The following is a 23,488-nucleotide window of genomic DNA, read 5'->3' as shown; positions in this document are numbered from 1 at the left end:
CTTTGCCTCACATAGGAGCACGACTAGAAAGAAAAAATATTTATAGAAATATCCTTTAACAACTTATATTATATTTGTATTTTTGATACTTTGTATTTTTTTTGCTTTCTCTCCTAAACATAAATATATTTTGGTGTTTAACGCACAAAAAAATACAAAATGATGAAATGTGAGAAATGTCAGACTATATAAAATTATATTAAATTGTTCAGCTGACTCATTGTTTTCTGTTCAGACTTTTTAAAATGTATATGTCGAACAGATTTGATGTGGGGAAAGGCATTCCTTTTACCAAATAATAAAAAGAAACTACCATTGTTTTTAGCAAAATATTTAGTGTAAAGTAACATCACAATGTATAACATGTATCAAGTGCTGTAACATAGTTACATAGAAACATAGTTCAAATGTGCTCAGAGATTGTATTAATGGCCAGTTACATTGATTGTAGCAATTGTTTTGAAGACACTTTTTCACTTTTCTGGTCCTGATTCCCAGAAACAAAAAAAAGATAACCTTTATTAACTACAGAGGTCATTGACTGAAAGTTTTTGGATGTTAACAAGGCATCCCGATCCTTATTAATCAATATAAGCTGCTCTGACTCATAGTTACGTGTTGTTTTTTTCTCATTACCTTCTTCCCCATGTTGAAAACCCCTTTTGTGTTATTTAGTATACCATTTGTAGCTATTCTCAAGTTCTTTTTTTTTTAACTTGAAATTCAAATCTACCACAAAGAACACAAGAACTGATTTATTTTCCATTTTAATTTTTATTCCACAGTTTTAGCCACAAAAAATTAAATATATTTTCATTGTCTTGAAAAATATATGTACAAGTCATATAAACAACCTGAGGTATCAATCACGGAACATGTACAAAACATATATAAATTACATATATACAATATAAAAACAGTAAACCTTTTTGGTAAAATATATTTTGGATTCAGGTCAACTTACATTCAAAACTGTTTTTCGATCTGGACATGAATAAACATATATATACAAATATACATACACCAGTGCATAGAAAATAATGCACCACTGGCCAGTTTCCATAAGGAATGCTAACTGTTAAAGACAATGACTCATGACAACTAACCAAAAATAATCTTTACCTGGTCAGAATTCAGCAAAAGTTATCCTTAATTGATTGCTATAAGTTACTGTCATTAAGAACCGATATTTAAGCTACAGCGCTATTGGTTGCGCTGGAAGGATGTTTTTGCTACAGTAAACAGCTTTGATTTCCAGTTTTTGTGTGGTTTTACCAAAATATTTTACAATTTTGTGTTAGCTCTGCCAACTGGTTAAATGAATACTCAACCTCTCCCCAAGAGTGTACACCTTTCCACAAGGTAACATTAAGACTCCCCACCCTCTCCTCTACTTAAATCATGCATAAGAAAATGTAGTTACTTTAGTTCTCCTGTGCATGATTTGGCGTTTGAAAAAAACACAAATGGTGCCCAATTTTTGAAAGTGGAATTTCAAAAGTATAAAAGTTGGCAAAATAAAATAAACAGCATCTGTTCACAATGAGAATACAATCATGTGAAGAAGTTCTGTTTTTTTTTAATTTTGTTACTTCCAATGATCCCACCCTTAATAAGTCAGGTCTATCATGTTTCTGATGTAAAAATATGTAAAAAATCAGCCCAAAGTGCTACTAAAAACAGATTCTCATCCCAACACCAAATTATGCAGACTTAAGTAATAGCCAAATTATGAATGCCTACCATATGAAAAATACATATATAAATATGCAATAATTTACATTATGACTGGTAAGCAATAAAATGTGTAATTCATATTTGTCAAACTCCTTGAGTTCACACGTTAAGGCCATTATACGGTTTAGTGGCAAGTATCACACAGACTGACATTAAAAGATGGGGATCTGGAGCAGGACATTTTTACTGAAATGGAACCCTTTCTATTAAATTAACAATGTCCTGTTACATTTACCATAAAGCACCTAGTTCCGGAAAATATTCGGACACTCAGAGAGCTGGATCCACTAAGGATCTGTCTGTGTAGGATATACTGTCAAGAATTTGTCGCATTTGCCAGAATGGACAGACAAGAGAAATTATTTTGTCTTCAATGGGCCCAGTCCCAATGTCCTACCAATGCACTGCATTGTAATGCACTGGAATAAAAAAAAGCCCAGTATACTTTATTTTTGCTACCTTACCTGCATTTTGCAGTTCAAATCAACCTAAATGAAATATTTAAAAATGCATTGCAATGCATCCAAAAGGCACATTAATGCATTTCACTGCAGTGTGCATTAATTTATATGTGAACCAAGTCCAAACTGAAAGCACAGTAGTATGTCACATGAAACACAAAAACTTGTTGTTCCATGGTAACTCAAAACCTGTGGTTACTTGTTCTGCTTTGGAAAATAGCTATTTTGCTTTGGTTTTTAGCTGAAACGAAGTCAAACCTAGAGATTTTTTTTTCTAGTTCATAAGCCCAAATCATGAAAATATGATTTGTGAAAAGCAATTTCTAGTATGAATTGAATCATTATTCAATACAAAATGTGTGTATCAAACATGTCCGGTATCAGTTCACATATACATTAATCACTGATGGGTTAACCTTACATTATTACTTACTTATTACAGTTGTGGTAAACTTAACATGCCTAATTATTGTTTGGTGCAACATATCATATGCATCAACTGCAGCCGACATTCGGCGGGTGATAGCAGTCTATTAAGTCTAAATTTAAAACTTTGGCAAAGTTTATCAAATCCAGTGGCAACGTTTATCAAATCAAGTACTTTTAGCAAAATGTATAGGCACTTGTGTATGAATAAAATATGCCCTGTATAACAAATAAACCCCTTAGTTTAATGCACAGTTTGACATAGACATTTGACCCTTACCTTCACTAGTTACATTGCAGCTAAGGCATTGTACATCAAACGCTACCCATGTCCTTACCCCATGGAAAAATTAGGCGGTGAAGAATCCAGCTCCTGTTAAAGTGCAAGCTGAGTTTAAAGGTCCTTGGAGAGATAAGTATCAATGGGTACACTTGTAATAGCTTTTGTCTCCTTCAATGTCAACTTCTTCATCAGAATCATCTGATATATCTGTGTCCAGGTTCTCCTGGGAATTAGGGGAGGGAGAGCATTGGGAACCATCTAAAGAAGAGTCCTTATTTTTCTGCTCAATACTCAAACAGTTCTCTTGACCCTCCTCGCAGTCATTTTCTAGACTTTCGGTTTCTTCTTTCTTATTTCCCTGGGGGTTCTCCTAAAATAGAAATTTCAGTTAGCATTTTAATGAACTGCAGCCTCAAACTACAATCCGTGTTATGATACTAAGTTTCAAAACTAGCAGTACATTGTTTTCACGTTGGGCCTTGTTCATTATCATAAGGGTGTAGCTTATTTACAACTATCATGGTTGATTGCACTGTTATTTGAAAACCATCAAATATTTTATTTAAAAATTTAATTGCCAGCACCAGGGTGAAAACATTCTCAGAAGCCAATCATGCCTATCCTTCACAAAAATGCAAAAAAAAAAAAAAAGGAGTGCCTGTAGATTAAAAACAAACTTTGACCAATAGTGCCTTTGCTATAGGTGTAGGCCATTTATGTACCTCCCGAAGTCAGGCCAGAAAACTCCCAGATTTGGTATCATCCCATCCTTCCTTGTGCTAGGACATTGTTAAAACACTCCGTCTGCTCAAACCCCCTTGTGTGCACTTTCTCTCACTTGTCAAAGTAACTTTGAGCTCACCCATTCTGTGACAGAGGAGATAGTGGACCACACATGTGCAGGAGTTTCGTTGTTCATTTCTGTGATAATTGTGGGGATAAGTAGTGGCTAAAAGTGTCTTAGCAATGTCCTACCAACTAGGCAGATGATGTCATCTCTGAGAGTTATTCAGCCAGGCTTTTTGGAGGTGCATAAATGGCCTACACCTTTAGCAAGGACATTATCCAATTTTAGTCAAAACTGCACAGTTTGTTTTTATCTACAGGTGCCCCTAATCAGCATAGGTAGGTTTTTTTGGGTTTTTTTTTTTTTATAAATGTGAACCAGGGTTGGACTGACAACTCATGGGGCTCCCGGGCAATAGGGGATCATGGGGCCCCTGTGTCCTATGACCACACCCAAAAAAGCCTATGAAAAAGCCAATTATTGGTACCAGGGGCATCTCATGGGGCCCCCTACTGAGCCCGGGCCCTCGGGCAGTGCCCGAGTGCTTGAATGGTCAGTCCACCCCTGATGTGAACTAACCCTTTAAGTCAGCAGAAAACTTTATTAGTACAGTGATTTCTATTAAAGCAGGGCTCCACCCAAAAGGGGATGTTCTGCTTTAAGTCTTTGTTCCCTGCTCCCCATTAAGGATTGGCACCTTTGGGAAGCGGGTACCCGAATTTGACAGGTACCTGCTCCACTTCCGCTGCAATCGCCTAAGGCAATCGGAAAGAGAAGTTGTCCTCACTCCCTCCTCGTAGTCTTCTGGGACACATGACAGGTCCTTGAAGACTACGGGGCCATTCACAAAATGTAGAGCTTCTCGTGCATGCGCAGTGGGCACCCGGCTGTGAAGCCACAAGCTGTCACAGCCAGGTGCCCACACTGAAGATGCCGGCACCAGGTAGAGAAGACAGCCAGTTAAACCAGCCATGGTGAGGACACCACGGGACCGAGCGACAGGTAAGTGTCTGTATTTTAAGAGTCAGCAGCTACAGTTTTTGTAGCTGCTGACTTTAATTTATTTATTTTTAAGCTGGAACTCTGTTTTAAGAGTAACAGACAGCAGGAAAAAATAACATCAGTTATCTGTTTTAATTGCTTTAGGATTCTTTGCTTTTGATTTCTTAAAGCAGATCTAACCCTGTGCTAGCAGAAGATAAATGTTTCTAAGGCTTCAAATATTATTATAAGGCTTCTATTGACAGCTGATATAACCAAGATCACTACAACGGTCCTTGAACATGCACCTTTAAAAAATGGTGGCCATGGCCTTTCCCATATGATATTTCTATCATGTTCATTTAATAAGCAGAAGAGGGCAGCATAGTATTCCAATGATAGGAAGACATTAAAGTAGTAATCAATTTATTAGACAATTTCAGAACTCATGATGCCAACAGAGACCTCCCAAAAATTCAATTAACTTAGTAAAGAGGTTAAGTTGTATTTACTTCAGTCGTCCTATCATGTGCAAGAAAAATCCTGTTTTTGTTCAACTCTCCAAGCATAAAATTGGGTATTTTTGGCAAAGTGAATTTTTACTTAGTATAACTCCATTCAATAAGCTAAGTGAATATTCACTTTGCTAAGGGACATACTATACTCCTTTAGTAAATCAAACACCTAGTTTGTACCGAATGTCTTTATACTTCTCATTCATTTTTTCATTCTGGTTGCTGCTGTTTTAACCTACAATGGGTTTACCAGGCTTATGCCAAAGAGCAAACCTGGCCCTCAAAAGATTTCTGCATGCCATTTGGCAGAATCTTTAACATTTACAACTTGACAACTTGTGACATCCTCACCCCCTAGCAAGTGGGCAATGGCTGTATCCTTGTCAGGGTAATATGGGACCCTCTGGACATTTCCCAGGGGCCCCAGGTGAATGGGAGCCCTGTGATAATGTTGCATTAGGCTCTGCCATGGTAGGCTGTCAGGAGAAGATGTGACAGCAGCATCACTCACTACTCCTGTCAGCAGGGAGGAGAAGCACAGCAGTGCTCCTAGTCTTGAAAAGTGTGGCCGGGCAGGGGAGGGCAGCCACTATTTTTTATAGTATTCTAGCACAGCTTTGACAGCTAACTGTCTTTGAACACTGAATTGAAGAGGTGGAGCAGGCAGTAATGGGCAAAGCTGCTTCCGGAGTCCTAACCTACCCCACCTTCCTTCCATGCAATACTGTGTACACAGGAATCTTACTCGGTGGTGCAGGTGCCATGTATTGGTCAGCCAGGTACAGTAAGCTGTAGTTTTTCAAAAGGCTATGTATGTATGAATATGAGAGTGTGTGTATGTGTGTGTTTATGTATGCATGTTTGCGAGTGTGTATGTATGAGTGTACTTGTGTGTATGTACGTACGTGTGTATGTGTACAGTATGTATGTATGGGCACACGTATATTTTTATGCATGTGTGTGTGTACGTTAGTGTTAGGCCTTGTATACATGGGCATACATAGGCGTACACCTGTGTAAGGGTCAATAATAAGACCCCACCTTCCCTTACTGTAAGTGCACAATAGGTGTAGGGATGCTAAGCAGGCGCCCTCTATTTTCTGAGAGTTGGATGAATACACTGCCATTTCTGCTAATGAAAGTATTGCCTTTTGTATTTACTTGTACAATACTTAGCATATTTCTTTCCCAATGTATGATTCAGTATTTTCAGACTATGACGAACAGACATCATTCCTCTGTAATGGGGAAGTGCACTTATGCCCCGTACACACTATAAGAAAATCATCCGAAAATCAGATCGTTAGTACACAGCTTTCGAGAGCCAATCACGACAATTCGTGCTAAAATATCCGAAGGGACAAGCGCAAAAATATTTCTGGTACGATACCAGATCGTACGATTTTCGTTTAATCAGTACAGTAGTCGTCTGAAAATACAATACAAATACAATACAATACATGACATCACTTTAGAAAATTCTTTTCTTTCATAGGAGAAATTTCATATCTTTAGTAACCTTTTCACTTTTGATGTTAGACTAGCAGGCGGGAAAAAAAACGGGCGATCGTTCGTCCGATATTCTCATCGTGTGTACGGGGCTTAAGGGGGAGATTTACTAAAACTGGAGCACACAGAATCTGGTGCAGCTGGGCATGGTAACCAATCAGTTTCTAACTTCAGCTTGTTTAATTAAGCTTTGAAAATAAAACCTGGAAGCTGATTGGTTACTATTCACAGCTGCACCAGATTCCCTGTTCCCTTTCATCAAACCTGATATAAAAAATAGTTAACCCAGAACAGTGTAATATTATTAAGATCTTAGAGTTACACACATACTTGAAAGTATTGTATAGTCACAGGAAATACAGTTTGGTTTACACCAGTCTATAGTTGGAACCATCTACAAGGGGCTTTCATTCCAGTTACAGTTTGACCAGACTCTCAGAAACCTCAAAAAGCCTAGTTTACAAGTGGAAAATGATGTTTTGTAACCTCAGGTAGTAACTTCAGAAAACAATATAACCACATAACCATAATGACTACATCCTCATGTGAGACATGTCTGAAAAAAATATTTATTCCTGAATTTGCTCAGTCTTGAAATTCTAACAAATGTAAACTAAACTAATAATTATTTCTAATCCTAGTAATGCTTCAGCGTGAGTATTTCCAACAAACTGGACTCTGTGAGGATACACAACATTTCAGACTTCTTATGTTACTATTATGGCTTGTATTGAACGGAGCTACAAAAGTATAACTTTAATATAGGCTATGTTCACACAAGTGCAACTTTGGTCACACAGAATCGCATGACAATGAAAATCAAATTGGTTTCAGTGGTGCCCGTTTACATCAATGCAACTCAGCACAGCACATTTTTGGAAAAGCGTTCTGTACTACTTTGGTGCAATTCCAGCATAATTTTGGCCCCATAGAATATGCAAAATACTTCACAGTAGCATCCAAGTTGCACTACATAAATGCACTGAAAGCTGCATCAAAATTAGATTGCAGCAGTGTGAACCAAGCCTTAAGTTCACGATTGGGTTGGAAGGAAGTTGTGACCTATGTTTTACTTATCAGGCCAATGATTTAAAGACCATGTTCATCATATAAAGAAAAAGAGACTCTCTTGGCTTCCTAAATCACCCTAGTCAGCCAGCAGTTGGACTTGTAGGCACAATTGGATTGACCTTTAGGTATCTTTGCAGGCCATCACACCCCAAATCTCTCTTGAAGCCGATAATGGGGAAGGTCATTCTGCAGGTACCTTTGGGGTAAACAATAACTTGACCAGTTTTTATTCCTCAGATGAGTCTTGTTTGGCGACATCTGCTGGAACCTGGTACTTAACAGATATTATATTGTAGCCTGAGAAAAATAGAAATGGCCAGATCTTCAAGCACCTTCACATTTCAGCTTGCTGGCCTTCTATCCTAATGAAAAATGCCTCTTAAAATTGATCAGAAGGATGTCTGCTAAATTTTCAGGGTAACTGTAGACAAAAAGGGCCTAACAGGGTGGGTAAAAACCATCTAATGTCTATGTATTTCATTAAGAAGAGATTAATTGGTTATTATTGACAATACTTCAAGTGCCACAAGTGACTGCTCATCCCTGCAGAGCTGAGAGTATGAACAAATACAATTCAAGAAAAGATGGCAGACTGGGAAGTCGTTTCACAATAAATGGTATTAGCCTTTTTAAAGCAACCTCTATGTAGCTGGGAGAATAGGTGGTACCTTAGCATGTCAGGGCACTCAAACCAGGTGAAAGAGCCTATGATTGGTAATTGAATTATATAAAACAAGACTTTTCATTACTTTCAAGGGTGAATATTTAAAAGTTACAGAGCTTAACAAAACTGGTGGCATTATCAAGATGGGTGGATATTTTAACACAACTGACTTCCTGTGTCATAATCCCACAGAAGAAAAATACCAAATGTCACTTTGTTACCTGCGTTTGACTTCCCTAGCCGTTTACAAAACGGGCTTATGAATTCAGGTATTTAATAAGAATGGTTTGTAATGCCAAAAAGCAATGAATCATACCTCAAGCCAAACCAGAGCCTAAAAATGACATTATGAAAATAAGCATAGGAATTAAATGAGTTGCAGCTCTAAATACTTTGTTTCAGTCTCACCTAGAACACTGTCTGCATAGAGTTTGTTTATCCCTCCTGTGTTTCTGTGGGTTTCCTGACACAATGCAAAACATACTGGCATATTAATTTACTTTCTTCCACAATTGGCCCTAGAGAGTGTGGTAGGCCATTAGATTGTCAGGGCAGAGACTGATGTCAATGCCTCTATGTACTCTTAAAGATGCTACATAATTTGCTGTCAAAAAAGGAATGAAAGAAGGCACCACTGAGTGCAGACCATTAATATTTTAATTGTAAACAATGGTGTAAATGAACACTCACATTTTAAAAGATAGATTAAGGCACATCTGTAGTCCAATGCAATGGTATCTGGGAGCAGTTAGCATGTGCTGCAGGTGATTGGCGTCCAGTTCCTAGGTCCAGAGACTGGCTGTCAGAAGATGGAACCAGAAAACTGCTGTGTACGGCAGTGAAACTCAGGTGGAGCACCGCGTACGGCGTAACCGCGTCACTGGAAGTGATGCAACGACATTTCAGAGCATGTGCACTGACCAGAGGGCACACTCCTTTATCAAGCTCTTGATATAGAAGTGTGCCCTCTGGTCAGTGCACATGCTCCGAAACATCGTTGCATCACTTCCTTTGATGCGGATACGCCATATGCTGCGCTCCACCTGAGTTCCACTGCAGTACACAGCAGTTTTCTGGTCCCAACTTCGGATACCATTGCATTGGACTACAGATGTGCCTTAATCTATCTTTTAAAATGTGAGTGTTCATTTACACCCTTGTTTACAATTAAAATATTTATGGTCTGCACTCAGTGGTGCCTTCTTTCATTCCTTTTTTACATGTGACATTGGAAATCTGCTTCTGCTCTACTTTGGAGGCTGCCTTGAAGTACTAACCATTTTGTGGTCCTCCGTGGTCTTTCTACAGGATTCACCAACTGGCCCTTGTCCTCCTCTCCCTCTCCCCCTCCCCTCAATCATGACCCTTTTTACCTTTCACCCCCCTGTGGGACTATGGACCTAATTATGGACATCTAATTTTGCATCAACTCACCCCATGTATATAATTTGTTGTCACTGTACAGATACTGGAAATAACTGAAGAAAGGCTTAATCTGGTTAGTTGTTGTGTGGCAGACAGTACCGATTTGATAAATGTAGCTGACAATAGCAATAGGCTGTCCACAAAAGTATCTCAATCTCAATTTAGGTGTTGGCACCTTTACACACAGTATATTAAATGGCTGTGAATGTTCAACATAGTACCTAAAATTTATGGAGTACAGTGGACCCAGTAAGCCTGTCGTTACAGACAAGAGTACAACTTTCGACTGCAAGTAAACTGTCAGGTTATGCTGCCACTTGTAGTTCTATACCACCTGGAGTGCAACAGAGTACTTTGCTTTGGTCTAGACCAGTCATCTTAACCAGGGTTCAATGGAAGCCTAAGCCTCCTCCAGTGATTAATAAGGGTTTCTTGAGTTGTGACCGATTTATCTCCCATTTGAGAGTGCCTTCGTAATTCTGGGAGCTCAATGCCACTTGGCAGAGCCAGCAGAATGACATCAGTGATCTATTTAACCATCTGTAAAGATGGCATTTGGACCACCAGTGTAAGAGCCAATCTTTCCAATTACCCCCAATGAACTTGTTTTAGCAGGGGTTCCCTGAAACCTGAAAGTTATTTTAGGATTTTTAAGAGAAGCTCAGTACATGTTGAAACCAGAAGACTGTCACATGCTCATGTTGATGTGCATGCTCATAATTCTGAGAAAAGGCTCAGTGCAAAACAGGCATTAGCACACACGCACAAACATATTAGCACGTGCAAACATATGTGTGGCTGGCACTGGCGCCAAACAGGCTATTTAAGCTGGACTAAGTCATGAATGGTTTGCTGAGTGGTCTTCAGCTAGTTCCTGGTTATCTTCAGCCTTGACTCTGTCCTCTGCCTGATGTTCCTGCACCTCACTGCCTGGCTGTTCATGACTTGGGTTGTGTCCTGGCTACGCTGCTGTCTGCCAGTCAAGTGTCACCATGTTCCAGTTCCTGGTTCTTGCCTGGTGATCTACGTTCATCTGCTTCCTGCAAACACCAGCTGGCACTGCCTGTTACACTAGCCCTTGTGCCACTCTGTGTCCTCACACCTCCTGCCATCACTACCAGGGGTGTTGGACAAGAGGTGCAATAGAAGCCCCCTCTCCAGCTCAATCTCCACCAGGTATATGACAGGGTTCCTCTGGGGTAAGAAGATTGAGTAAGACTGGTCTAGACTATCAATAAACATACACAGCATCTGACTGTGAATTTGTTAAGTCTACCACCTACTTAACTACATAGGTGTGAATAGTACAAGGTTACATGGGGGTCTGCAGTAGATTTTGAAAACACAGGTTTGAGGCAGGCAGGTCATTAATCGAATTACATTAGATGCAGGATAATAAGATGAGCAACATATGGCTTGACACAATTAGTGGCAGTTATATAACCACTATGGGAAGATAGTAGCCCAAGCCATCTATCTGCTCCTGTTTAGAAGCTTTTAGCATTATTTCTGCCTGAGTAGGTCTCTGATTCACTTACAGCAATGTTTGCTTTTCTAATCAAGTTGAAGAGTTTACATAGCCACCCAAATGACTTGGGCATACAACCAGGAATGGCTGATCACATTAAATGATAAGTCGATTGTAACCAACATAGAAACCAATGTATTTGATGTACCTGTTTAAGCCGCCTCCATTTGGCTCTACGGTTCTGGAACCAGGTCTTCACCTGCAGAGGGAAAGGAGATTGCAATCAGCACAAAAATGGAGCAATATGCATTTTAATGAAACAGATTCATGCTTCAGAACCCAGCCCCTCCTGTGTGCTAGGAAGCAACTGAGTCATTGGGGTTGATTTACTAAAGGACTACACACTCTTCACATAGCTTACTGAAAAAGGTGATGCTGTGTTCACTTGGTATACAAGGGAAATTTGAAAAACAAAAAATTATAATTTTGCATGCACACGATTTGATAGTTAAAGTAAAAACAACTTCAACCTATTTGCTAAGGTTAACGAATTTTAATTTGCAAACATAACAGACTCAACTCCTTTAGTAAATCAACCCCATGAGGCAAATCAACAAAGCAAGGTGTAAAGAGCACGATAATTGTGTAACACAGCAAGGAGGTTAATTTACTAAAGAAATAATAACTGTTCACTTTGCATAGTGTTTCTACAAGTTGCAAAGACAATGTTCATTTAATTTACTGAAAACAGTGAAGAATCATCCAATCACATGCAAGCAACAATTTTTTTTGTTTTTGTTTTTAATTTTCCTTGCTCATGATTGGACATTCCAAGTGAACCCAGTTTATTTACTAAACAAAGTGAATAAACAGTGAAGAATCATCCAATCAAATGCAAGCAACAATTATTTTTCCCTTGCTCATGATTGGACATTCAAGTGAACCCAGTTTATTTAATAAACAAAGTGAATATACACTTTGAAAGTGAACATTCTCTTTGCTTTGTGAACAGCCTTTACTGTTTTAGTAAACCAACCACAATGAACTGGTTCAGGGTAGTGATATGATCAGAAGAGGAAATGTGTAAGTAACATCTTAATTGCCTAATCATTAATTATAACTCTTTAATTACCATGTATTAGTGCAACTAATAACACAGCCCAATAAAAAAAAATATTTTTTCTTGGTGCTTTGCTTTTTAGACCTGTTCTTGGGATTATTTGGGGTGTTGATTAAGAAAATTGCATTGGCTAGACTGTATTAGTTCTAGGTTTTTAGATATGGTTGAACTTGTATAATTTTTGGTCAATTTTTGAAAAGATCTCACTAATCAACTTGTCCTTCTCTTACCTTGTTTGTGTTTTGCATACAAGTTAGCAGATAATGGTCTCCGTTTACGACACAGAGAATAGCTGCGATTCAGAGGATTGCAGCTATTCACTGGTCATTCACAGTTTGACACTCAGGAGATCAGCGGAGAACATGTTCAGCCCTTCACTGGAGATCTGTGTTCTCCCTCCAGATTCTCCAGCCCAGAGCTGGAGAATCGGAGGGACCGCAAACTAAGCAGCGATAATTTACCTCTGCTTAGTAAACTGATCTTTTACTGTAATCTCGCGAGATTATAGTAAAATCAGCCGTTTTCCAGCATTTGGAGACCGTTCTCCAGCGCTTGTAGACCGTTCTCCCTTCGTTCGGAGAACTGCTTCATAAAAGGCATTCACAGGAGAACTGTGTTCTCCAAGAATGCCGGAGAACTGAGCAGCGATCTATTACCGCTGGTTCATAAACGGACACCTATAGCGAAAGTTTTTATGAACTTCCAACTGTAATTTTACATTTGAAACATTAGATTCTAAAATGTAAATTATTGGATTCAGGTGTTCCAATCACCTCCATGGCCACAGGTGTATAAAATCAAGCACCTAGGCATGCAGACTTCTACAAACATTTATGAAAGAATGGGTCACTCTCAGGAGCTCAGTGAATTCAAGCGTGGTACCGTGATAGGTTGATACCTGTGCAATTAGTCCATCTGTGAAATTTACTTGTTACTAAATATTCCACAGTCAACTGTTAGTGGTATTATAACAAAGTGGAAGCAACTGGGAACAACAGCAACTCAGCCACAAAGTAGTAGGCCACTTAAAATGACAGCAGGGTCAGCGCATAGTGCGCAGAAGTCGACAACTGTCTGCAGAGTAATAGCTAAAGACCTCCAAACTTCGTGTGGCCTTCAGTTACCACAACAACAGTGCGTAGAGAGCTTCATGGAATGGGTTTCCATGATTGAGCAGCTGCAATGCAAGCCTTACATCACCAAGTGCAATGCAAAGCATTGGATGCAGCGAGTAAAGCACACCACCACTGGACTCAAGAGCAGTGGAGATGTGTTCTCTGGAGTGACGAATCACGCTTCTCTGTCTAGCAATCTGATGGATTTGTCTGGGTTTAAGGGTTGCCTGGAGAACGGTACTTTCTTGACGGCATTGTGCCAAGTGTAAAGTTTGGTGGAGGGGGGATTATGGTGTGGGGTTGTTTTGCAGGGGTTGGGCTTGTTGGGCCTTAGTTCCAGTGAAGGGAACTCTTAAGGCATCAACACACCAAGATATTTTGGAAAATTTCATGCTCCTAACTTTGTGGGAACAATTTGGGGATGGCCCCTTCCTGTTCCAACATGATTGCGCACCAGTGCACAAAGCAAGGTCCATAAAGACATGGATGAGCGAGTTTGATGTGGAGAAACTTGACTGGGCTGGACAGAGTCCTGATCTCACCCCAAAAGAATAACTTTGAGAAGAATTAGAGTAGAGACTGCCATCCAGGCCTTCTTGTCCAACATCAATGCCTGACCTAACAAATGCTCTTCTGGAAGAATGGTAAAAAATTCCCATAGACACACTCCTAAATCTCGTGGACAGCCTTCCCAGAAGAGTTGAAGCTGCTATAGCTGCAAAGGGTGGGCCAACTTAATATTGAACCCTACAGACTAAAACTGGGATGCCATTAAAGTTCATGTGCGTGTAAAGGCAGGCCAACCAATACTTTTGGCAATATAGTGTATATATACACAATATATATATTCTGTGTATATGAATTTATACTGCTAAGAGCAGCAATATTAACAGTAAATATAATAACAATAAAAAATAACTAGCAATGTAACTACTTAGAGCTCATTTACACTGTTGAGTTTCAAGGCATACGTTTCAACACATGAAAATACTTGTGGAACTTCCCCATAATAAAAATAGTGTCTGTCCCCATCCTAGCACTGCAGTGCAGTGTGATTTGAAAAATAGGACGTCTATTTTTTCTTGCATTTTAGTGCAGTGGGAGGCCCATAGAAGTCCATGGCAGTGCCTACAATGGCATATAACATGTGGTTCAATGCATTGGCAACAGGTATTAACATGTCTTGGTCAGTGGTTGTTACCCTATCTACTACAAATTGTAAATTCAAAAATGCTATGAAAATGTGCGTCAACGTGCATTAAGGTGCATATGGGCACACACAAAAAAAATACATGTTGATGCATGACAAACCACATCTCTACACACATGCATAGATCTAAATGGGCCATTAAGACAATTCATCTACCATTTTATCATTTTTTTCTTTCTCCCCTAGAACAAGTCCCAAATATCTTACAATGGTAAATGGATGGCTTTATGGCTTATAACAACATACATATACAATGCTTGTGCTTAAAGTATATATGAATTATATATATTTTTTTTTATTTATTTTTTTTTGCTGGAATTTTCCTCTTACAGTTGGCACATATACCATTGCCACATTGGAAGATTTCCCTTCGCTTCTTGTTCTAATGAGAACTGTAACATTTTGGATTTTCCATCACTCAATGGCAATGGGCACCAGGACAAAGAGAGAGGGTGGAACTACCTAGAGGAAAAAAACAGCATTAAAAAAACCTGACAGAGTTGCTAGTCTCTCTCTTATCTACCCAAACCTGAAAAATAGGTTGGCTATACATAAATGGGCAAATGATCTGCAAGCATTATACATATTAATATTATCTTGGGGCAGAAGGGTGAAGGGTATGGGGGCTGTACTGCAATCATAACTTTCTCATATTGGATTTCAGCCTCTGCTTTCCCCTTTACCTGTCTTTCACTGAGCTGCAGCATCTTTGCCAACCTCTTCCTCTCTGGTGGTGACAAGTATTTCTGAGACTCAAATTTTTTCTCCAGCTCAATGGTTTGGTCATTTGAAAACCTGACCTGACCACCTTTTCTCTTGTGCAGGGGTCTCTGAATGAAGGGGCTCCACAGAAGAGGTTTACCTGCAAACAATATTAGAACATCAGGCATCTTACCTACATGTGACAGCAGTGCAGCAAGTTCAGGTACATTCCTGTCTACACATAATACTGTAACATAAGTTAACAGGGTGCATTTATTACTGGCAGTAAAAATGTAAGTCAGCCTTTCAACAAAACCTCAACTGAGATCACTGATAATGATACATTTTGTAACATTCATTTTCAGAGTCGTTCGTTTTGAATCAATCATCTTAGGAGTCTTTGAAGCTGGCAACATTAGGTTTAGGGGTTTTTTTGCCATCAGAAAGTTTGGAGAACAAAAAAAAAACACCCTTTACACTAGTTAAAAAGAATAATTGATACTGAGATTGATATTGTATCCATCATATATAGAAAAAACAAATTCCTTAGAAAATATGGGCACACATAGAAAGAGTATATACACACACATCAGAACTTTTGTAGTAATGTGTGGTTTTATATTGAGGTAGATAATTAGGTGATGGTAACATCACGTACTAATAACTTTGGATTGATTTTAATTACCGGGGAAATAGGGAAAATCGTAGCCGACAAATCAGAAATGTATGGTATATCAATGTGCATAGGTGGCTGTGTGCACAGTACAGTGCTAGTACATCGGTCCAACAAAGGCAGCCTCTTAATTACTACAAGTTTGTACATAAATCTGGAAATATGTTAATGGGGCTCATTGCTACAGAGGCTACAACGTTATCTTATGTCACCGTGCGTGTATGTAATTCACTGGAGAAAAAAAAATAATGGATTAATTAGTGGATTAATATGTAATTCACTGGAGAAACAAAATACAAAATATATATATATATATATATATATATATATATATATATATATATATGTATATATATAATTTTTTATTTTTGTATTTTTTTTCTTCCGTGAATTACATATTAATCCATTAAATGTTTTTTTCTCAAGTGAATTAGACTGTAATAAAAAAAAAAAATATATATATATATAATTTTTTTTATACAGTATAAAATTTATGTTTTCATCATCCTCCGATGGAAGTTCTTTAGGTTCAGTACATCTTTTAAATTTAGTGGATTATTAAAAATCATTTGAATATACAGTACTGTATTAAGTTAATTAATACATTAACTAAGTTAAATAATTAAGTTATATTTCTCAAGTTAAATATACATTATTTTAAGGGCAAACTAACACCATTCGCAAGTACAGAAAGAATGTTTATTGTAGACTGACATTCCTAATAATTCCAAAAGTTCCTACCCCCCCCCCCCCCCCCCCCCCCCCCATGGAAACAGCTCTCTGATATTTGTGTGATATTCTTCTTTGATTTTTTCGGCATTTAGTAGATCTTTTCTGATGGATGTTTGGGGAGAACTACCAGTCACCCCCTCCTCTTCCCCAAAATATCATTTTTAATATCTCCTGTTAGCCTTTTACATATTTATCTGTAAATTCTGTATAAAAAAAAAACAAGCAAACGGGGATTTACTAAAACTGATGCACTCAGAATCTGGCGCAGCTGTGCACGGTAGCCAATCAGCTTCTAACGTCAGCTTATTCAATAAAATCTGAAAGCTGATTGGTTTCTACGCAGAGTTGCACCAGATTTTGCACTCTCCATTTTTAGTAATTAACCCCCAAAGTTACCTAAACCAGGTTTTTATATACAAGTTCTCGTTTATTTTATTTGATGGGTTGCATCTCATCTCACTCAGATGAACTACATTTCTCAGCAATCCACACATCCGTTAGCTCGTGGGAAACTATAATTATACCACCACAGACAGCAAAGGTGCCATGCAGGCATGATTGGGCTTGGGGCCTCTTAGACTTGACAAAACATGCTGGTACTTGTAGTTCCACCGCCTGGCCTGTCAGATTGTGACGAGGGAGGGGATGATCTGACTTCAGTGACAGTATTTCCTGATCTCTATCAGACTCTCATACAGTTTTACAAGCCTGCGTGCCCTACTGTCCAGCAGGCTTGTTAAGAATGGAAAAAACCTAGCCTGGCCAGAAAAGTCATCGATTGCCAACGTTTAGACTGCATTTCTTTATATAAAAGGATAGCATACAATCAGGTACTTGGGGGAACCATGGCAGACAAGGACCAGTCAGTTTCCCTGCGATCTACCAGCAGTGTTGTCTTCATTATCATAAAATATAACTCAAATACCATCATTGTCAACATGTAATAGAAGAAATGTTATAGATATAAATAAGATATTAAACCTGCAAATCATTTCTGTCTGTAGAGTCCCTAAGATTTTAAGGTTTGTATTCTACTGCTATATAACATTCATGTGTGACTATACGACACTTTCAAAAGCTTTTCAGACCTGAATCAGAAACTACTACAGTGGGGAGTAACGATTTCCAAAACACAGATGACTTCCTGATCAGTTACTGGACAGAGTGTTGTCAACTGTCATTTGTAAGCCTCTCTTAGATTGGAATGGCAGTTAACAAGGCAATAATTCACAGTTGCACACGTCTCATCTTCTGTGCAGGTACTGCATCTGTTTACAGATTTAGGAATATTTGCAGCCCTTCTATTCAATGTGAAACTATTCTATGTTTACCAATTAAGAAATTAGATAAATGAATGCATGCAAGAATGCAATGTAATGTATAGTCATTGCAAACATTACTTTATATATATCAGCGCTGAGCAAACCGTTGGCGCTATATAAATACTGTATAATAATAATAATAAGTGATTTACTAATGCAATAGAGAATATAATTTAAAAACGTTCACTTTGCAAAATGAAAACTGTAAGGCTGTGTTCACTTCAATTATTCAATCAGGTGCAAGTAAATATCTATTTCTCAGATTTGGCCTTACAATGATTGAGTTTTCAAAGTAAATATAGCTTCGCCCTATTTACGAAGTGAAAGAATCATTGGTTTTCCAAAGTGAATATTCCCTACTCCTTTAGTAGATCCACTTCTAAGGTGTACATGCATAATTATTTATTTTATTATCATTACTATAGGTACTTATATAACGCCGTCAATTTACGCAGTGCTTTACATATATATTGTACATTCACATCAGTCCCTAACCCTCAAGGGGTGTACAATCTAAGGTCCCTAACTTACATTCATACACACATACTAGGGCCAATTAGACAGGATCAAATTATTCACCTATCAGCATGTCTTTGGAGTGTAGGAGGAAACCAGAGTATCTGGAGGAAACCCAAGCAGGCACAGGGAGAACATGCAAACTCCAGGCAGGTGGTGCCGTGGTTGGGATTCGAACCAAAGACCCTAGTACTGCCAGGTGGAAGTGCTAACCATTTAGCCACTGTGCTGCCTCAATCAAAGTAAATACATGCATAAGCAGTTTAGATATATTTTTATAAAAAAAATACATGAAAAGGATGAAAAGGATAAGTTAAATAGTTTTACCATCTTGACAAAAAACTTTTGGGCAGACCCCCACGTTTGGAGGTGGCTGCTATGTGTTTTACCTACATAAATAGATGAATGGAATCATTAGCAAGAACAGCAAAACTTGCACAGCAATAACCCATCTTGCTCAGAATCCAGAGGTGTGAGTGTGTTCTGAGAGAGGAAAGACTGCTGTAGGAAAAACTCTTCACATGGCTACAATACAACCTTGTGTTAAAGCTTTGTGAACTGAGATCTATGTCTCCATCAACCCACTGTCTTCCAATCCTCATCTGAAAATAATGAAAAATGGACCCTGGATTGTCCCTAGGGGAGAAAACAAATATTCTGCCCTTCAATCCTAAAAATTCTGGATGTTTGTTAGAGCCAACAAGAAATATTCTGCAGATCATGGAGTGTTTTGTTATTGTGCAGATCATGTTTTTGTTTTTATTTTATTTTATTCTGCAGATCATCTTTTTTTCTATTCTGCAGATCACGTTTTTTGGGGGTTTTTTTTAGTCTTTTTTTATTCTGCAGATTATGGGGGGTTTTTTTAGTTAATTTTGATTCTGCAGATCATGTTTTTGTTTTTATTTTATTCTGCAGATCGTGTTTTTTTCTATTCTGCAGATCATGTTTTGTTTTTTTCTATTCTGCAGATCATGTTTTTGTTTTTATTTTATTCTGCAGATCGTGTTTTTTTCTACTCCTTAGATCATGTTTTTGTTTTTATTTTATTCTGCAGATCATGTTTTTTTCTATCCCTCAGATCATGTTTTTGTTTTTTATTTTATTCTGCAGATCATGTTTTTGTTTTTATTTTATTCTGCAGATCATGTTTTTTTTCTATTCTGCAGATTAAGTTTTTTTTTTTTAGTTTTTTTTTATTCTGCAGATCATGGGTCTTTTTTAATTTTTTTTATTCTGCAGATCATGTTTTTTTTGTTTTTTTTTTATTCTGCAGAACATGTTTGACAATAAGGGGTTCTGATACTTGCTAGAGCCTGTTCTGGTCTAAAAGTTAAAGCAGGAGTCTGCATTGCAAACAATATTCTGCAGTTCAAGTCTAGAAATTAAAGGAGGATTCTAGATGTTTGCCGGGGGCAACTCTATCATCGATCTGCTGTGTGTGCCCGTATGTTGGCATACTGCCACGTGTAGAAGAGGTGCTGCTGGTTTGGTTGCTATGGGTTACTGCAGTGCAGTGCCTTGGCAGTTCCAGCAGACTAGGCCTGGCCTGGCCATCTGGTGAAGGGCTCTGCTTGCGTCACTTGGAGCTTTTGTGTGTAAAAAAAAACAGCCCTTAGAAAAATAGGAAGCAACTGGTTATTTCAGCCACTGCAGAGTCTCATCCCACACAGAGGAAATGAACAATATCACAAAAACGGATCCTGGCTATCAGAAGCCGAGTGTTTCCTGAATTTGTCTGTATTGAGGATGTCGATAAAATAATCAACAGTGTGCACGAATTCCGAGGAAGAGGCAGCCAGGAAAACACTTAACAGCTTCTGAGGCCAGATTTACTCCTATCGAGGGCTCAAGGTTTCCTGTATGGACGGAAAGGGCTCAGCCGGCACCCCCCGAGCCGCCAGGCCCGACTACTGAGCAGCACAGCCCAGCCATTCACACACACAACATCCCTGAAAACCTGGCCTGTCACTGACACGTCACGAGCCTCCATCTGCCAGGGACAAGCTAGGGGCACCTCTGAGCACTGGTCCTGGAAAGCCGTCATGTGTTCTAGAAGACAGCCTGTCACTGACATGGAGATACACTCTCCACAGCAGAGGAAGGAGAATGACATACCAAAGGAGCAGAAGAGGATCTTCATTTTGTAAAGTCAAGGCTGGTAAATAAAGTGATCCTGTGTGCATGGTGGATACCTGATCATATGTCAGCGATCCTTCCCAAGCAGGATTTGTGCTGGCAACATGATGGACTAAACACAGGATCACCCTGTCTACCAACATTGACTTTACAGAACATACCCTATCCACCCCACTGGGTGATTTTTGATGTTAAAATAAATAAATATATATATAATAGACAATTTCTCTTTGTCTGTAAATACTTTTATATAGAGAGAGAAAGAGAAAGTCAGATATTATAAAACAAATTTACATGTTGTACAACTTACTTTGCTATACATAGATAATGTAGATATAATAGCTATATTTCTCCTTCTAGATAGATAGGTACTATGGGTCATATAGACAGATGTCATAGATATTCTATAGATAATTTCTCTGTCTATATATAAGAAAGAAAGAAAGAAAGAAAGAAAGAAAGAAAGAAAGAAAGAAAGAAAGAAAGAAAGAAAGAGAAAAAAAGAAAGAAAGATCTACATATGAATGTTCAATTTAAACAACATTTAAAAAGCAAAATCAGAGTCACAAGTTACTTTGCAATAGATAGAGAGACAGAGAGATAGAGAAATAGAGAGCTAGATAGATAGATAGATAGATAGATAGATAGATAGATAGATAGATAGATAGATAGATAATATGGATATAATAGCTATTTCTTCTCCAACTAGATAGATATTATAGGTTAGACAGATATCATATGTATTCTCGATAACTTATGGATAATGTATCTGTCTGTATACCAGAGAGAGAGAGAGAGAAAGAGAGAGAGAGAGGGGGGAAAGAAAGAAAGAAAGGAAAGAAAGAAAGGAAAGAAAGAGAAAAGACAAGAAAAGAAAGACTCAACCGACTACATATGAATGTTCCCTGTACAACAAAATGCAAAATCAGTGTCTATTTCAGGATCTCAGAGGCCATGGGAGCGCTGAGTATGACCCAAAAAACAAATAAAAACAAACAAACAGAAAATGCTCTTAGCTTAGTGAATGGGGCTTCAATCATCCGATCTTGTGCAGGGCTAGTCCATGTTTTAATTCCCTGCACACGATTGGGTAGCCAAAGTGCACCCAGCTCTCCTTTGATTAGTAAGCTAAGTGAACATTTTCTACTAATTCATCGAGTCATCAAATCCTCTCTAATATCTACTGTACTGTGTAAAGTATAGCCACCTATACGATCTGCCATCTATGAGCCCAGCAGTAATACATATGCAATGCACACTGATCGCAGAGCAGATCCATCGTATCGGATGCTGTCACAGCAGGGTGCACACAGAGTACGTGACCTACTTTTAATGTATCAGATTTGGGTTGTTACATTTTTTTTGTTTTGATTTGTTTGTCATCTTCAAAGTGAAGATTACATCGGCTCGGTGGGTAAGAAATAAACCTGCCTGTGTTCCTGAGTAATGAAGAAGCTCTTTGTGGTTACTGTGAGTTCAGATCCGAGTACAAATCAAAACAGCCACAGAGGCAGATTTCAATTCCTCCAAATGATCTATAGCTGTATAGTGGAATCTAGTTACAAGAAACATTGCAGACATACAGTACACTCTGATGGCCATACACTATCTATCTGATTGAATAATCTCTGAACGACTCTAAACAACAAATTCAATTGTATCCAATCAGGCAGGGTTTGTTTTGCACTACATAGCTGATGGAAGATATAAAGGAAATTGTGCAATCAGATGATATAGTGTATAGTCAGCTTAATGGTGGCCACTTGGTACACACTTTGGATTTTGTATCCGATCGATCTGCGATTCAGTCAAAAAGATCCAATTGTCTAGTGAGCATAACTTCCCTGATAGGCAGCACTAATATGATCGATGGGAATATGAGATTGCATGGTAGAAACAGATTCAATTGATCACCTAAGGACTTGGAAGGATTGAAATCTGCTTCCCCAAGTGTGGCATATCGATGGATTGGAATATAGATGATCGATTATTCTTTTCAGGAGAGATTGACTGGAAAATAAGTGGATCATTTATGGAAGCATTTATGGCCACCCCATGCGATCTAACCTTGGACCCCCCACATACACAAACAGACAGACCATAGACAGCCCATTCCCATCCCGAACTTACCCAGAGTGTCGTGTCTGATGAGGGCATGGGCATACTCCCCCATGGGTCTCGGGAAGGGGTAGAGGGGGCTCTGGAAGGTGCTGCTGCCGTAGGACGCTGCCAGGGCTGCAGGGTGGGAGAAGGCTGGGTGGATGGGGGTAGGTTCGTAGATGGGGGTCCTGTAAGTGGCCACCAGGCTGGTGAAGGATGAATTAGGAGAGGGCAGGGTGGGTGCTGTCATGGCTGATGTCCCATTAGAAGCTGCATTCCTCCCAAGGATGTCGTCGATGTAGAAGGGTGTGGGGTGCACTGGCTGCAGGGGGGTGGGGGCATACAGGGGCACACTGAGCCCCATGGCAGAGGAGCTGGAGTGATGGTACTGCATGGCTCCTCTCTGCTCCCCCTCTCCTAGTCCTGTCCACAGTGATCTGTAATCCACCCAGAGATGTGCCCGCTCCTCCGCCCAGCCTGGGTATAAATGGCCCCACCAGGCACTGTCCGCTCACTGTCATCTACCCAGCCC

At 38.9% G+C, this 23,488-nt stretch overlaps 1 protein-coding gene across 1 annotated transcript; it reads right to left on the bottom strand.

The window, feature by feature from the left end:
• Window positions 1-754: 754 nt before the first annotated feature.
• HHEX (hematopoietically expressed homeobox) lies at window positions 755-23,488 on the bottom strand. The gene is made up of 4 exons (XM_089690301.1): window positions 22,987-23,488; window positions 15,456-15,634; window positions 11,536-11,586; window positions 755-3,277 (listed from the first exon to the last, which is right to left on the bottom strand). The coding sequence occupies exons 1-4, from the start codon at window positions 23,348-23,350 to the stop codon at window positions 3,044-3,046; spliced, it is 828 nt and encodes a 275-aa protein (XP_089546427.1). The 5' UTR covers window positions 23,351-23,488; the 3' UTR covers window positions 755-3,043.

Source organism: Staurois parvus, unplaced genomic scaffold, assembly GCF_062004578.1.
Source record: "Staurois parvus isolate SC_StPar_1 unplaced genomic scaffold, SC_StPar_1.0 ptg000525l, whole genome shotgun sequence".
In the NCBI taxonomy this organism is placed as follows: Eukaryota; Metazoa; Chordata; class Amphibia; order Anura; family Ranidae; genus Staurois; species Staurois parvus.
This window is presented reverse-complemented; position numbering and strand designations above follow the sequence as displayed.